We start from the raw sequence: 15,666 nt of genomic DNA, 5'->3' as shown, positions 1-15,666 counted from the left end.
CCTGTCACCTCCATCTCCCCCCAGTTTATCTCCTTGCTATTAAAATCTCCTACTAGTAACACTTTGTTTCTTATCTTTAGCATGTCATCTATACTTTTTATGAACTCGCTTTGCATGTGCTTATAATCATCAGTCCCCCAAGTGTTGGTCTTTGGAGGCATGTATGCAACAATAATTTTTCTGCTTTCTTGTCCTTGGATCTTGATCTCCACACTCAATGTTTCTGACCTCCCTTCACCATATTCCACTGTTTCTATCAAGATGTTTTTTCTTACTAGAATCATCACTCCTCCTCCTCCCTTATTCTTTCTGTCTCTTCTCCATGTGTTATATCCTTCTTCTTCAAATTCAACATTAATCTCCCTTGTTAGTTTTGTTTCCGTAATGCATGCCACTTCTGGTTTCTTTTTATGTAAATAATCTCTTAGTTCCCTTTGGCTGGACACTAATCCGTCTATGTTTGTATACATAACTTTAATTTTATTTATTGTGGACCCATTTCTTTTGTGTTCTCTCTTTGTTGTCTTACTTCTTGCTCCGCATTCTTTAACCACCATTTCCTCATTTTCATGTCTATCACTCTCCATATATACCTTTCTGCCTGTTCCTGTGTTCTCTCTTCGTTTTTTGTCTTGGCCTCCTCTTTTAACTCTTTCACCTTGTTTCTTTCCTCCTCATTCATTTCTCTTCTTATATATATATCCTTCATACCCTCTGTCTTTCTTAACAAACTCATTCTTCTCAAGATGTGTTCGGCTGCCGCTTGGCTTATTGGTCTTATTTTCATGGGACGTTTCCCCCCTTCTGAATATTTCCCAATCCTGTACACTTCTTCTATTTGTATATCCATTTCATCTCCTTCTTCTACAATTTTCTCAATGATTTCTTTTGCTCTTTGTAATTCTTCTCTTTCTCTTAGAACTTTATTTGATATGGTCTTCTCTTTATCCCCAAACACCATCAGGCACATCTTTTTTTGTACCGTATCCCTTACTATGTTATCTTTTTCCTTAATGATTTTCACTACTTTTTTCGCCATCTCTTTATCATGTTCTTCTTGCTGTTTTCTTATTATTTCTGTCATATCTATCTTCTCTTGTCCTCTCTCTTCTTTCCAACTTTTCACTTCCTTTTCAACTAAGCCTTTTACTTCACTCTGGATTTTGCCTTCATCTATCCTAACTTCTTTCTTCTCCACCATGCTCCTTAACTTTCCATTTTCTTTTTTAAGTTCTTGTATTTCTTCACTGTACTTTACATTTAAATCCACTATCTTTTCCACTTCCTCTCTGTTTCTTGTTTTCCCTTTCTCTTTTTAACTCCCTTCCTTTTAACTCTTCCAGCTCTTCAACAATGTCGTTCGTGTCTTTAAGTCCCCTCTCCTTATCTCCTTTCCATCCTCTGACTAATGTCACCAATCCTCTTATTTCCTCTCTTATCTTTTCATTCTCTTCTTCTAATTTCCATAATCTTGCATTTAACTTGGCTACCTGTATATCCTTTTCACTAAATCCTTCAAATTTTGGTGTGACTCTGGGCGACGGCGACGCGGCGGCGGCCGCCATCACGCTTTGTTTACAACCGATTTGGATTCGGTGTTTTCACCCACAATTTTCACTTCATCTATTCCATCTCCGATCTTTTTCTACTTCTTCCATAAAAACTCCACCCCACACTGTGCACTTTCTTATACTTTTGTATGGAGCCAGGCTAAGAAAATACCTCGGACCCTGTACCCACAAGTAGGCAAGTCTGCGGAGCTGCTCCTGACACGTCTGCTCTCAACGTGTGTGTGTGTGTGTGATTCACCTACAGTCATCTGCTGGTCACCCAGCCAGCTGTTACCCTACAGAAAAAGCTCAGAGCTCATAGTGACCTATCTTTGGGTAGGACTGAGACCACTTACACACCACACACTGGGACACCGAGGTCACAACCCCTCGGGTTACTTCCTGTACCTACTTGCTGCTAGGTGAACAGGGTCTACACATTAAGAAGCTCGCCCATTTGCCTCGCTGTGCCCAGGATTCGAACCCAGGCCTTCTTGGTTGTCAGCCAAGCATGCTAACCACTACACTATGCGGTGTGTAGCGTGTGTGTGTGTGTGTCATAGTATGTCATTGTAATGTGGATAGTGAAACTCTTAAATATTCATAATCTATCTATGGTAGAGCACTAAACCTATTAACCTGTTACTGCCCCCACTTCCTTCCCCCATGGGCTGACAACCACGAAGGTTAAGGATTTCAGAATTGAGCTGAATGTCAGACTTTATGTGTGGGGAGTTTGAGGTAAATTTTGTTTGATGCCAGATGGGGTTGTATTCCTGTATACCTCTCAGTGAAGCATCCTGCCAGTCCAGGCAGCATTCTCTCTCTCTCTCTCTCTCTCTCTCTCTCTCTCTCTCTCTCTCTCTCTCTCTCTCTCTCTCTCTCTCTCTCTCTCTCTCTCTCTCTCTCTCTCTCTCTCTCTCTCTCTCTCTCTCTCTCTCTCTCTCTCTCTCTCTCTCTCTCCTATATTTACACTAAGGTGTTAACAAATTAACAGGAGTGGAGTTGCAGCAGCTGCACCTCACCAACCCATATCATCTGGCCTACTCAAGGACAGACTTTTGTCACCTTGACCTTACCTCCACTTATGTCAAACACTTTGAGGAGGATGGCTCTAAAACCAGAGTTACTGAAGTTTTGATGTCAACCTGTACAGCACCATGAATGCCTTCATATATATATATATATATATATATAGTGGAACATTAGTTATCAAACCTCTCCCTTTTTGAACAACTTGATTTTCAAACAAATTTTGACTCTTAATTGCTTCAGTTGCCGTACCATAATTAAGTTTTTGAACAAAGTTACTTGATTTCAAATACTACAAGATATAGCAAAAGCTGCCATTTATAACTAATTTATAATTTCTATAAAATTTCCTTTGTTTTTAGATATTTGGAGGAGAGACACAGAGAGTAAAACTAATTCAGTCTTTGAAATAAGTTAAATGTGATCCCATTGAAGAAGTTCCTTGATGTAAACAAACAAGGTTTGGTGCTCAGGAGTAATCCCGACCCTCCTGTGGCCCTCTTTATGACCCACAATGCCATCACTACTGCACAACTGCAGCCATATTAGCAGTGGGAGTATCTTTCATTACCTGCTAAGACATGGTGGACCTGTGTCTGAGAACAAATGAATCTATTTTACATTGATTCCTATGGGGAAAATAGTTTCGGTTTTCAAACATTTTGGATTTCAAATGGCATTCAGGAACAAATTAAGTCTGAAAACTGGGGTTCCACTGTGTATATATATATATATATATATATATATATATATATATATATATATATATATATATATATATATATATATATATATATATATATATATATTATTTATTTTTTTTCAGATACAAGATATGAAGGAGCTGCAACAAGTGATGGAAAACTATCTTCATAACTATAATTTGGAGAACAAATCTCATCTTTCTCTGGTGCTTTTTCAGTATATAATACAACATGTGTCCAGAATTAGCAGGGTGCTTCAGCAACACTCTGGTCATGCTCTCTTGGTTGGTCTTGCTGGTTCAGGCCGTCAGAGTGCGACAAAACTGGCTGCCTTCATGGCCAATCATGAATTCTTCCAGGTGAGATCAGTTTAATAAAATTAATCTTGTTTTACATCTATTTTGATTGCATGGTTGAAATTAAACATCATTTCAAATACTGAGCAGTGCCAGTCTATGTATAGGCACTGCAGAACTTCAGCATCCCCTATTTCTACTTGATATTATTGATAACATTCAATATAATGAGTATTTTTTTTCTTTAATTCTTTCTTTATAATTGTATATTATATAATCCTTAACTTAATGTCAGTAGCCATCCCCTAATTTACAAAAAAAAATACAAAAATCCTTATATAGAACTGTGTACTTCACAGTTCCAGTGACACGGTGTTTGGCTGTTGTGCGCATGCTCACATGTCCAAGATAGGAAGTTGCATGCTAGGGAGAGAGAGCACTGTGGCTCACATAGTGCTGACCCTGGTGTACTGGTGGAAAGTAGTGTTTCTTTTTGGATTTCATTTTTAAATGAATGGATCAAGCTTGAAGTATAATAATTTAGGCTATTAGTGAGTGAAAAATGTTTGATTTTATTCTGTTTAGGATTTTATCAAGTTTATGTATAAATTTTCTTTTTATATGTTTGTTTCTTTTTACACAATATTAAAACAATGATTAAAAATTTTCTGAAGCAGCACCCCCTCTAATTTTAGCTATGAGCCGCCACTGATACTGAGTGACTTAAGGTTAAAAATTATTTTTTGTCATTTCATATTTCATATTTAATATCAAGTTTTGTTTGAATGTACAATGGGATCTCACATCTGATGAGTCTGCATCTAACATATTTGCATCTAGTGACATTATTGGACCTCAACCCATATTCATATCTGACATATGAGTTTTGAATCTAGTGAAATAACTCAGGGATGTGGGATAAACCAACCACCCCTTTAAGTAAGTGTGTAACATCATCATAGTGGAACTATTTTGTACTGAGCATTTAGGTGTGGCCCCCTTGAGGATTCAGCTTTCCTCTGCCTGCTGAATCTACATGTGCTGCACTTAAGATGATCAAAGAATACCCTTGATTTCCATTAAAGGTCCTCTGTTGGTCTTTTCTTCTGAGAATTTTTCTTCATAAGTAAGTTCTTTCTTGCTACTGTGAAGTAAGTACACAAGGGTGCGTGGCAGGTGCAGAAGGCTAAGTTTCCATTGTTGATGATGAGTAAATGACAGCAGTTATCTTCCTCCACTTGACTTTTGGTGCGTGACCATGGTTGGTCTGTGTGACCTTGGTAAGCTCGGAGAGCAGAGTTGTCAAGTGTTATGGTATATACATAAAAAATCATTGCCATTATCCTCAAAGAAATTATATATTCATAATATTTTTCATCCTTATTAAAGAAACTGATGTACTCAGATTCATACTGAAGCAACAAATAGTTAACAGGAGCCACGCCTTAATGCTCAGTATGAAATTATTTTACTCCCTCCATTCGTACTACCTTTTCCATCGAACACAGTGGCAGTCTCTTTTCTCTACCCGTGTTGTATAGTTGATTCTTTCCTGCGTTATCATCGTCTAATTTTCCATCTTCTGTATTTGGTAATAGATTATGCCTTGTGCCATGTTGCCCTAACTGCTGGGAAGTGCTGGTATGAAAAATAAAGATACTTAAAATGTGGGAAAGTTAAGGCAAATCTTGATGAAAACAAAGAAACTGTGAGTGATGAGGATATAAATAATCTAATTTGTGATATTCTGGATGATTTATCTGGATTTAGTCGGAAGAAAAATCCTAATGTAGATAAAAGGATGAAAAAAAAGCTTGTAGAGTTACCACAAGAGGTAGCAGAGAGTGAGAAGAGAGAGGACAGTGGTGATGGTGGCACAGCAGTGTGCTTGAGGGAGCAGACCAACTGTGGTCTCCTTTCTGCCTCAGATACTGTTTGTCTTACCCACAAACCTAATTTCATCATTCACATGTGAGTTATCAACATTATCTCTTATTTATCTTACATTTTGCATCATTATGTTTAACCCCTAAAGGACCTGAGGGGGTTGGATAATTTGACTGGCCTGCCAGGACTGCAGGTGGAGCTCAAAACACATAAAATAGCCTGTTTTCACATGCTTATTACTCTTAAACTACAATGAATGAGTGAAAGGAAACTACTCCTCTTTCGAATGGCCTCATCCTCAAGTCTGTAGGTGCCATGGTTACAGAGATACCACAAGTTGAATGAGGTTGTGTCAGTGTACGCTGAGCATGGCTCAGGCCACATGTCTGATCGGTTCACCCTGACCATGGCTTGGGGAAAAAGAAAACTGGTGCTCCACAATTTTTCATACACCCCCTACCCGGGCATTTTCTTTGCCTCTGTGCTTTACAGTGGCTGATGTTGTGGTTATCATGGTATGAGCATGGGGAGTGGAAGTAAGGAAATGAAGGGGCTAGTGAGCCTAATCAGATGTGCTGGAATCACATTCCTGGGAACTAGCCATGACGGAGACTAGCTGTAGACTAACAACCCTTGCTGTCTGACTTGAAACCAGTGTAGTCATAGCCTGGGCTAGTAAATCAAGCAGAAAATAGAATAATTTGGCTTTATTTTAGCAAAAATATTGATCAATATCCCTGGTCATTTAGCAGCAGGACGTCAATCAATGTCCCCGATCCTTTAGGAGTTAATTAAAGACTTAAATTAATGCCAGTATTTTGAGTGAAAAATAGGGCTTCAGTGTTTTTTTTTTAATACCTATTATAATTTTTTTCCACTGGTTTATGTATTTGCATCTAATGAATCCAAATCTAATGAATTAGATGTAAGATCTTACTGTATATGTAAAAAAATATTAAAATCATGTGGGATTTAGCAAATGTTGGTATGTTGTGGCTTTAACCTCTTGTATACAGTGATACCTACATCAGTATCATGAAGTGCCACGACAGTTTATGGTGACACCAACATTGGCTTCACACAATAGATTCCATCCAAGCCTTACCAGGAGATACTGTATACTGCCTTAGAAACTTTATGACCACAGCTCATAGCTATTTTCACCAATTATATCTATTCATCAGACCATGATGACCCTCAATCCAAAATGAGGCAGGGTTTTGGTTATTGTGTTTCTTTATGCTTCATCATTTGTTTTTCCTTTGTTACGTGACATTTGGTGTGTGCATAGCCCAGTGTGATGGCCAGGACGGTTACTACTATGAAGAACATAACAGCTGTGGTTGCCTTGTACAAGGTAAACATTCCAATCTAGCATGTACTGTCTCAGACAGGCGTGAACATGTGTACTGCATATTGATCACACTGACAAAATGTTAAAAGGAAAGTGAAGAAACTGAGCAAACAACTTCACCCAAGGCTACCACTTCACAACAGCTTTAGAGAAATGCACATCAGGGGGATGCTGTTATGGTGTTTCTTGCAACACACACGACCAAATCACACTAGCTGTTATTGATTCTTGGTTAACTATGTGAAATACTTGAAGAAATGCAGAGCACAATTTTGGAGCAAGATCATCAAAATTCTATCTTCTCCAAAATTACACAAATAACCAAATAAATGGAGCACACTTATAAAAAGAATAGTACTGTAACTAAGAAATTTTCATGATCCATTACAGTTCCTCATATCACATTTTAGTACAATAAAATACTTGTTCTCTATCATTGTATCTGAAGACATTACATAGTTGAGGTCACAAGTAGATCAGTGCACACATTGTTATGACTGCAAATCCCAGCCCCTTCACCAAGTTCCCACACGTGGACTAGCTTCCCTGAGCCACCTCCTATGTGGACTCAGTGCAGGGCCCAATACGGGTATACAGGGTCCCTTGTCACTCCTGCACACTTTTCACAAGTAATAACTCCAAGTCACACTAAGTTGAGGTTGCCAGTCTGCTTTACCTACACACAGACAAGGGAAATACTCCAAACAACACTCAACACCAACAGCTGCGGAGGAATCAACAAGCACGTCTAGGAAAAACAGTTAACATACAATAGCACATATGTGGTCATATTATAATACCCCATTGGATTTCTGCCCTCTGTAACAGTTCTCCCACTCCCCATCAGAGTGTTATACCCTCAAGCCAGGTAGTATCGTTTATTGCTTCCTGGATGGCAGGCCTTATCAGGACCTGAGGAGGGAGTAAAGCTCACTACACAGCTAATTACTTAGGTCCTCTGCAGCTGAACTGAATCAGCTTGCAGTAGCATTTAAGACAAAACAGGGTCACTAACACAAGACACAAGAAACCACTACAAAAGAGTGCCTACGAACACACAGGAGGATCAGTCACCGCTCACTGCACAAACTTGACCTGTACACTCGCACAGCCAAGGAGTCACTTTCCTGGGTATAGTGCATGTAATACACAGCTACCCTTACTGGCAGACTACTATGGAGACTCCTATTCTTTATTAATAGGCTGGAAGCATACAGCCAGTAATGACTCACTTGTTCCCTTATGGCAAATGACCTGGCTAACTATTATCCTGCCTGAGTCATTTCTCTAGCTATGTCATAACCACTTCACTAGCTCCGTCACCTTCACTACTCTTGGCCATGCCATGATTATTAAGATGAACCAATGAACAAAGTTATTGCCGTACCACCTCTGTTATTCCATTACGTGACAAAACCATATATTCCTTTTCTTTTGTCCTACATTGAAATAGCAATGCTGGCGTGACAGTAACTTAGTTGTTGCTTCATCTATCAGTCCCATAATTGCATATTAGAGCACATCTCTATACATCTGCTCCTTCCAACTGCCTCCTAGTGACTGCCTGTGAGAAAGCACTTTTCCACACTGCTGCTAGGGAGGAAGGGGGTACAAGGAAAGTGGGGGGATGCAACACATGCACATATGGACACCTGCCCACACACCACTCCCCACGCAGTCTTTACTTGAATAAAACACTTTACTTTTAAAAATTTTTCTGATTAAACCGGGGGTGTGGCTTGATGAATACTGATTATTTCTTTGTTAAGGGCAACTCTTCTGCTGTGGACTACATGAGACTCAAACTGACTGAGCAAATAGAAATAGAGTAAATTAATTGTGGAATGAGAGTGTCTGGGCACAGGAGTTCCTATGGTAAGTTTATGACATTGAGTGGCCACTCTTAATTGTACATCCGGCCTTTGTACTCTCGCTCTCTCATCATTCTTACTACATTCTTATTATTTTTTTCTTCATTTTATGTTGTTTTACCTCGCTAGACATTAGAACATCATATCCCACTACACCATCCAAAAGAAAATGAACTAAGTACAACTCAGTTTTGTGCCTGACATAATATGATGCACTTGCTGGTAAAGCAAACTTCTGACACTTATGCAGAAGCTTCAATCCAGAAAAAGTATTTTTCTTTACCCTCTGGACAGGTCATACATTATGTAAGGAACAATAACCAAATGCCCTTCTTGAGCTCCAGTTTTTGTAGCACATACCAGATTTCTGTCAGGATTGCAGAGAGAACCTTAATCCTTTCACTGACACCAGCACATACATATTTTGTCTATCATTCTTCCTGTAAATATTTGTTTTGTATTACTTTATATTTATTTCCCTTACAGGTACATGTGACTAAGACATATGGGATCCAAGAGTGGCGAGAGGACATAAAAAAAGTATTAATGACAGCAGGTGGGGATGGCCAGTCAACAGTGTTCTTGTTGACTGATGCACAAATCAAAGATGAAAGTTTTATTGAAGATGTCAATACCTTACTTAATACTGGTGACCTTCCCAATCTTTACACCAGTGAGGAAAGAGCAGATATTCTGGAAAGAATGCAGGCAGAAGCTAAAGATGAGGTAAGTGAAATCATTTGCATAATTTTTAAAAGACAGATGTTATGTTTACATGGCTCAGCATTGCTATGAATGGCAAGTTTTATATTGACATGGCTCATTCTTTTTCACTTGATATCACTTCATTGTGGTGCTTTGATAAGTAACCTGTTTAGCAAATCTACCTAAGACCAAAGAAGATATGTCTTATAGTCCCAAAGAAGAAACCCAACTTTTTTTTTTCATTTATTTATTATTATTTTTTTTTAGACACTGGTAATTTACCATCCATCTATAAATATTCACTATATTTATTTTTGTCATTTCACACTTCCTATGCATCTTTTTTTGTGAATTTTTTAAGTGTATTCAGTTTATATCCCTCTCACCTAACTCTTCTCACTATAAGAAATTCTTTGACTAACTTTCAAAGTGGAGCACATTCTCTCTTTCTTTTTGTGGAAATCTCCATTCTTGGAGACTTCACTGTTTGCTGCCAGCTTTGGCTTTCCTCTCCCTTTAACTTTGCTATCCACCATGACCTAGAGCAGTTGGTGCATCACCTTACCCATATTCCTGACCATCTTGGAGATACGCCCAACATTTTTTATCTTTTCTTAACCTCTAATTCTTCTGTATGTGTTGTCACACTATCATCTCTGTTATGCTCCTTCAATCACAACCTCACATCTGTATCTTATCCTATTACTCCAATCTCTCCTCAGGATCCCCAAAGGTGGAGGTGCCTCTGGTGTTTTGCTTCTGCTAATTGGGGGCACCTGAGGAGTTATTATTCAGATTTTCCTTGGAATGATTACTGCTTCTGTGTTAGAGACCAATCTCAGTGTGATGAGCACATGGAGGTGTACATTCTTCACATATTTTCTCGTCCAAAACTTTCCAATCTTTGGTTTAACACAGCCAGTTCTCATGCTATACATGATAGAGAGGTGGCCCACGAAAGGTACTTGAACCTTCCATCACCTCAATCTCATGCTTTATATTTCTGCCCAGAATCATGCCAACTCTGTTCTCCAACTAGCCAAAAACTCCTTCATGAATAGAAAGTGTTAAAATCTTTCAAGATCTAATTCACCTTGTGACTTCTGTCACCTAGCCAAAAACATCTCTAATAATTTTGCTTCTTCATCTTTTTCTCCTTTATTTCAACCTGATGGCACTACTGCCATCTCATCTATTTCTGAAGCTAAACTCTTTGCTCAAACTTTTCCTAAAAATTCCACCTTGGATGATTCAGAGCTTGTTCCTCCCTCTCCTTCACCATTCAACTACTTCATGCTACCCATTAAGATCCTTCGCAGTGATGTTTTCCATGCCCTTGCTGGCCTTAACCTTGCAGAAAGCTTATAGACATGAAGGGATCACTTCTATTATTCTCCAAAATTGTGCCTCTCTGCTTGCACCTTGCCTTCTTCCAACCCTGTCTATCAACATTTACCTTTCCTTCTTGCTGGAAGTTTGTCTACATTCAGCCTGCTCCTAAAAAGGATGCCCATTATAATCCATCAAGCTACTTCCCTATTGCTTTAATTTCCTGCCTTTCTGAAGATTTTTTTTAATCTATTCTCAACAGGAAGATTCTTGAACATATTATGTTGTTTTTAGTATCACATCACATACCTGAATGGGACATATGGGGTCACTGTAGTCCAAGGAATGTTGGCATATCTGTTATATCCCATTTTCATTGCAGGATGGAGTGGATTGAAATAGATACTTCATATTCTGCCTTTATTTCCCTTGTGTACACTCCAGTGTGTGCGTGTGTGTAGTGGATTGAAATAGATACTTCATATTCTGCCTTTATTTCCCTTGTGTACAATCCAGTGTGTGTGTGTGTGTGTGTGTGTGTGTGTGTGTGTGTGTGTGTGTCTGTCTATATGTGAGTAAACTAAAGCATATAATAATAAATGATTGAAACAAATGCACATTGATTGTATGATGAGATTCTGCTCAGTTTTAGGATGGAAACAATACTGTGGTGTTCGGTAATTCCTCTTAATAATAAGTAAAGACACATTGGCAGTGGGGACATTGAGGTAGAGATGAACGTGCAAAAATATGAAACCCATGTCATGGAACACTTACATACTAGTGGCTTATAAATTTAATCTCTCAGGAGGTAATCCTGGTAGTCCTGTCAGGAAGTACTCTATGTGCAACTGTACCATGGAATGAAGGAAATGTAGGTTGTACCAACTGTTCATCATTGCTGGAAGGAACTGACTGTTCTGTACTGTGTTGATCTGCAGAAGAATTTTGCTTTACAGATGAATTGTCTATCTAACCAGTCCAAGATTGCAACTGATCTTTGTGTCTCTTTGTTACACTACCATTTACATAATGCATGTTGCCTACTTGACATGTAAGTTGTTCCTGGTACCTGCCTGTTCAGTGTAGTGTATGATCTAACCATAACTTGTGAAGAAGGTTTTAAGTCTCTTACTTTACCTTGGTGTTGCAGTTTCTTCCAGTCTTTGCTCTGCTATTCATTAAGGAAATCTGGTAGCATTAAGTCTAACTTAGTTCTGATCCTCCATACATCAGCAAAATAGAAGTTGCTATACCTGTGGTTGCATGCAGAGTAGTCCTGTAGGTCAGCAGAAACTTGCTTATGCTAGAAAGTACATTAGTACTGTTTGCATTTCTACATTTCATGTTGTTCTTGAATGTGTCGACAAATCTTTTGTTCTGGACAAATCTTTTGGTTACACCATTTGTGGCAAGATGATATGGGGCTGACTGTATGTGGTGAATGCCATTTACCTTTAAAATTCCTTGAACTCCTGAGAAGAAAATTGTGGACCATTATCTGATACAATTCATTCTGGTAAACCATGTACTGAAAAGATTTGCATAAATGCCCTGATTGTACTAATGGATGTAGTTGATTGTATTGGAATGGTCTCTGGCCATTTACTATGAGCATCAACAACAATTAAATATGAGTATGCAAGAAAGGGACCTGCATAATCAATGTGCAGTCTTTGCATTGCATATCTAGGATATACCCATGGATGGAAATGTGCTGGTTGGGGATCATTTTGATGAACAGCACATGATGTACATTTGATGTTTGATGTACATTTCAATGTTCTTGTCTAATCCTGGCCACCACACATAAATTCAGGCTACTGCTTTTACTCTGACAATGCCTTGGTGGTCAACATATAGTTCAGCAAGAACCTGCTCTTGTAAGCTGTTTAGGAATGACTACCATGAAAAATGTGATCTTGTTCCACACTGAGCTCTTACCATACTGCTACACATGGTTTACAATTCTCATCTGTCCATAATGAATCTTTGCCAGTAACTAGACCTTGCACTACCTTTGACATTGTAGGATCTTGCCATGTGCCTTGAGCTATATGCTTAGCTGTGATAGGTAAATTATAGCTATATACTAGCAAAATACTGACATCATGATCTTTAGTTGCTTCATCTATAGGTAAGCAAGACCGTGCATTTCCCATTGTAGTTGCAGTCCTGTACTAATATGTTGTTGTATGCTGCTAATGTGATAGTCCAGCATTGCATTCTGTCTGCCACTAAAGTTGGTAGACCTGACTTAGGGCCAACTATAGTTAAGAGTGGTCTGTGGTCTGTCATTAATGTGAATTTTTTCTGCCTTATAAGTATATGTGGAACTTTTTGACACTATATGAGTGTAAGACCTTCCTTCTCAATCTGAGAGTAATTTCTCTCTGCCTTGTTTAGTGATCTTGTTGCATAAGCAGTTTGTATCTCTGTACCATCTGGCATTTCATGAGCTAAAACTGTGCCTATACCTACTTGTGAGGCATCACAGACTAACTTTACTGGTAGATCCATTCTGAAATGTGTCAAAAAATTTGGCGATGTTATTTCTGCTTTGATCCTTTCAAAGGAATTTTGACAATCCACTGTCTATTTCCATTCTACATCTTTGTTAAACGATTGATATAGGGATTCTGCAATGGTAGCTAGGTTTCTTATGAACCTGCCATAAAATGTTATAAGTCCTAAGAATGACTGTAGTTCCTTTACATTGTCAGGAACTTTTGTTGACTGAACTGCCTTGACTTTGTCATTTGTTTTGTGAATCCCCTTTTTATTGATAAAGAAACCCAAATACTCAACAGATGGAACATTGAACTGGCACTTACTCCTGTGAATTTTTATGCCATTCTCTTGGATGCATTTCAGGACTGCTGTTAACCTTTCCTGATATTCTATTTCATTCTTGCCTGCAGTTACTATGTCATCTGTGAAACAAAATACACCAGGTATTCCATTGAATATTTTGTCCATGGTCTGTTGCCATAGTGCAGAACTGCTGGCCACACCATAAGGCAGTCTCTTTGGACAAAACAATCCTTTTATTGTGCAGTATTCTTATGACTTATTGTCCATGATCAACTGTTGAAAGGCTTATTTCATGTCAATCTTTGAAAAAAAGTGCATTTTCCTAAGGCAGAGGATATTGGGCTACTTGCAAGTGTGGATTTAATGTAACTTTGTAATCTTCACACAGGTAAATTCCACCGTCTTTCCTGGCTACGGGTACTAATGGTGTTCCCCAGTCTGAGTACATAACTCATACCCATGTTCCCTCTGATTTCTAATCTCCTGTTCCACAGATGCTTTAAGTGCATGTGGGATAGGTCTTGGTGCACAAAATTTTGGTGTTACATCTGGCTTAAGTGCTAAGGATGCTTTCACATTATTTTTGTTGTGCCAATCCCTTCACTGAAAATTTCTTTGAAATGTGATAAATAGTCATGTAATTGGACAACTGATTTATGTTCAACCTTTGGGATCTTAAATAGCTTTGTGCAATTTAGCCTGATGTGTTTTAACCAATTAAGACCCATTAGTGTCTGATCTTGGCCTTTCACAATATTGATGGACAAAATCTGCTGTTTGTTGTTCATACTGAACATGTACTTTGGCAAAATCTATTACCTCAGTGGAACTTAAATTGTAATCCTTGAGAACAGTGTGACAAGGTTCTATGGACAAACCAGGAATGTTGCATGCTATGTATTCTGATATTACTGAGACATCTGCTGCTGTGTCAACTTGCATGACAGCTGGTTTGCCATTTATGTAGTCTGTTACCATCAATCTCTCTTCATTCTTTGTGCTAGAGAATTTATTTGAATAGCAAATTCCTGTTCATCCATACCTGATGGTACTGATTCTTCTGTTGAGGCAGAATTTGCAATGATATTTACACATAATGATGAAATGACCTTTGCGACCACAAGTACACTGTTTGTTTGTGGTGGAACATTTTGTTCTATCACTGAGATGGTGACCTGCTCTAACACACCTGTAACACATGTGAAACATTTGTTGTTGTCCTTTCACCTTGTATTGTGAAGGATAGTTAGCATGCTTTTTTTGTTTGCTGCAGCTGCTGGTTGTCTTTTTTTTTTATTCAGACATACCTTGTGGCTTGTTTGCCACTGTGTCTGTGGTTTCTTGGAACCTGTTGATAATTTGTTCATTTGAACCTGAGTGCTACTGTATGCTTTGCCCTTAGTCACCTAAGCCTGAGTATTAGCTGCTTCTAGTGCTGTAGCAATTAAGTTAGGTCTTTCTCTTGGAGCATCCTTTTTCTTAATTCATGTAAATTACATTTTGCTATGACCTGATCAGTTATGACATCATTGGGGTCAGTGAACCCACATGACTGTGCAAGCTGCTTGAACCTAGTCACAAATGTGTCAATGTTCTCCTTTGCTTCATTAACACATTGGCTAAACAAAATACACTCATACCTGATGTTGGTTTTGGGTGTAAAATAGTCAATAAAATGAACTTTGAGTTCAAAATAAGCCTGAATGGGCAGGTTTAAAGTAGCAAAAATATCCTGTACATCCAATCCAGTGATGTGCAATAACAGTGCAGCCTTCTGGTCTTCTTTAGTTACTCCTGTTGCTCTGAGGTAATTCTCAAAGGAAGATACCCACTTCATCCACTGCTGAGCTACAGAAGGATCCTCTTGAACTGAAAATGCTTTGGGCACTGGAACATCTAAGACCATGTTGACTGTGGTTGTGGTTGACTGCTGTGGTTGGTATCCTACCAAAACATGCTTGGTTGCTTGGATGCGTTTGTCATCTGCGTGGGACATTTCACTGCTCATTGCCAGTTGTGGTGTTTTTGGTATCACATCACATACCTGAATGAGACATATGGGGTCATTGTAGTCCAAGGAATGTTGGCATATCTTATATCCCATTGTCGTCGCAGGTTGTAGTG

At 38.6% G+C, this 15,666-nt stretch overlaps 1 protein-coding gene across 4 annotated transcripts in view; it reads left to right on the top strand.

The window, feature by feature from the left end:
* LOC135099898 (dynein axonemal heavy chain 3-like) overlaps positions 1 to 15,666 on the top strand; it is a 430,253-nt gene that overhangs the window by 276,652 nt on the left and 137,935 nt on the right. For all 4 annotated transcript variants that reach the window (XM_064002569.1, XM_064002565.1, XM_064002567.1 and 1 more), the window contains 2 exons: positions 3,409 to 3,645; positions 9,181 to 9,420. In XM_064002569.1, the coding sequence (XP_063858639.1) occupies positions 3,409 to 3,645; positions 9,181 to 9,420 (477 nt within the window). The remainder of the gene's footprint in view (positions 1 to 3,408; positions 3,646 to 9,180; positions 9,421 to 15,666) is intronic.

Source organism: Scylla paramamosain, chromosome 4 (assembly GCF_035594125.1).
Source record: "Scylla paramamosain isolate STU-SP2022 chromosome 4, ASM3559412v1, whole genome shotgun sequence".
Classification (NCBI taxonomy): Eukaryota; Metazoa; Arthropoda; class Malacostraca; order Decapoda; family Portunidae; genus Scylla; species Scylla paramamosain.
The sequence above is the reverse complement of the archived record's forward strand: the minus strand, read 5'-3'. Positions and strand labels throughout refer to the sequence as shown.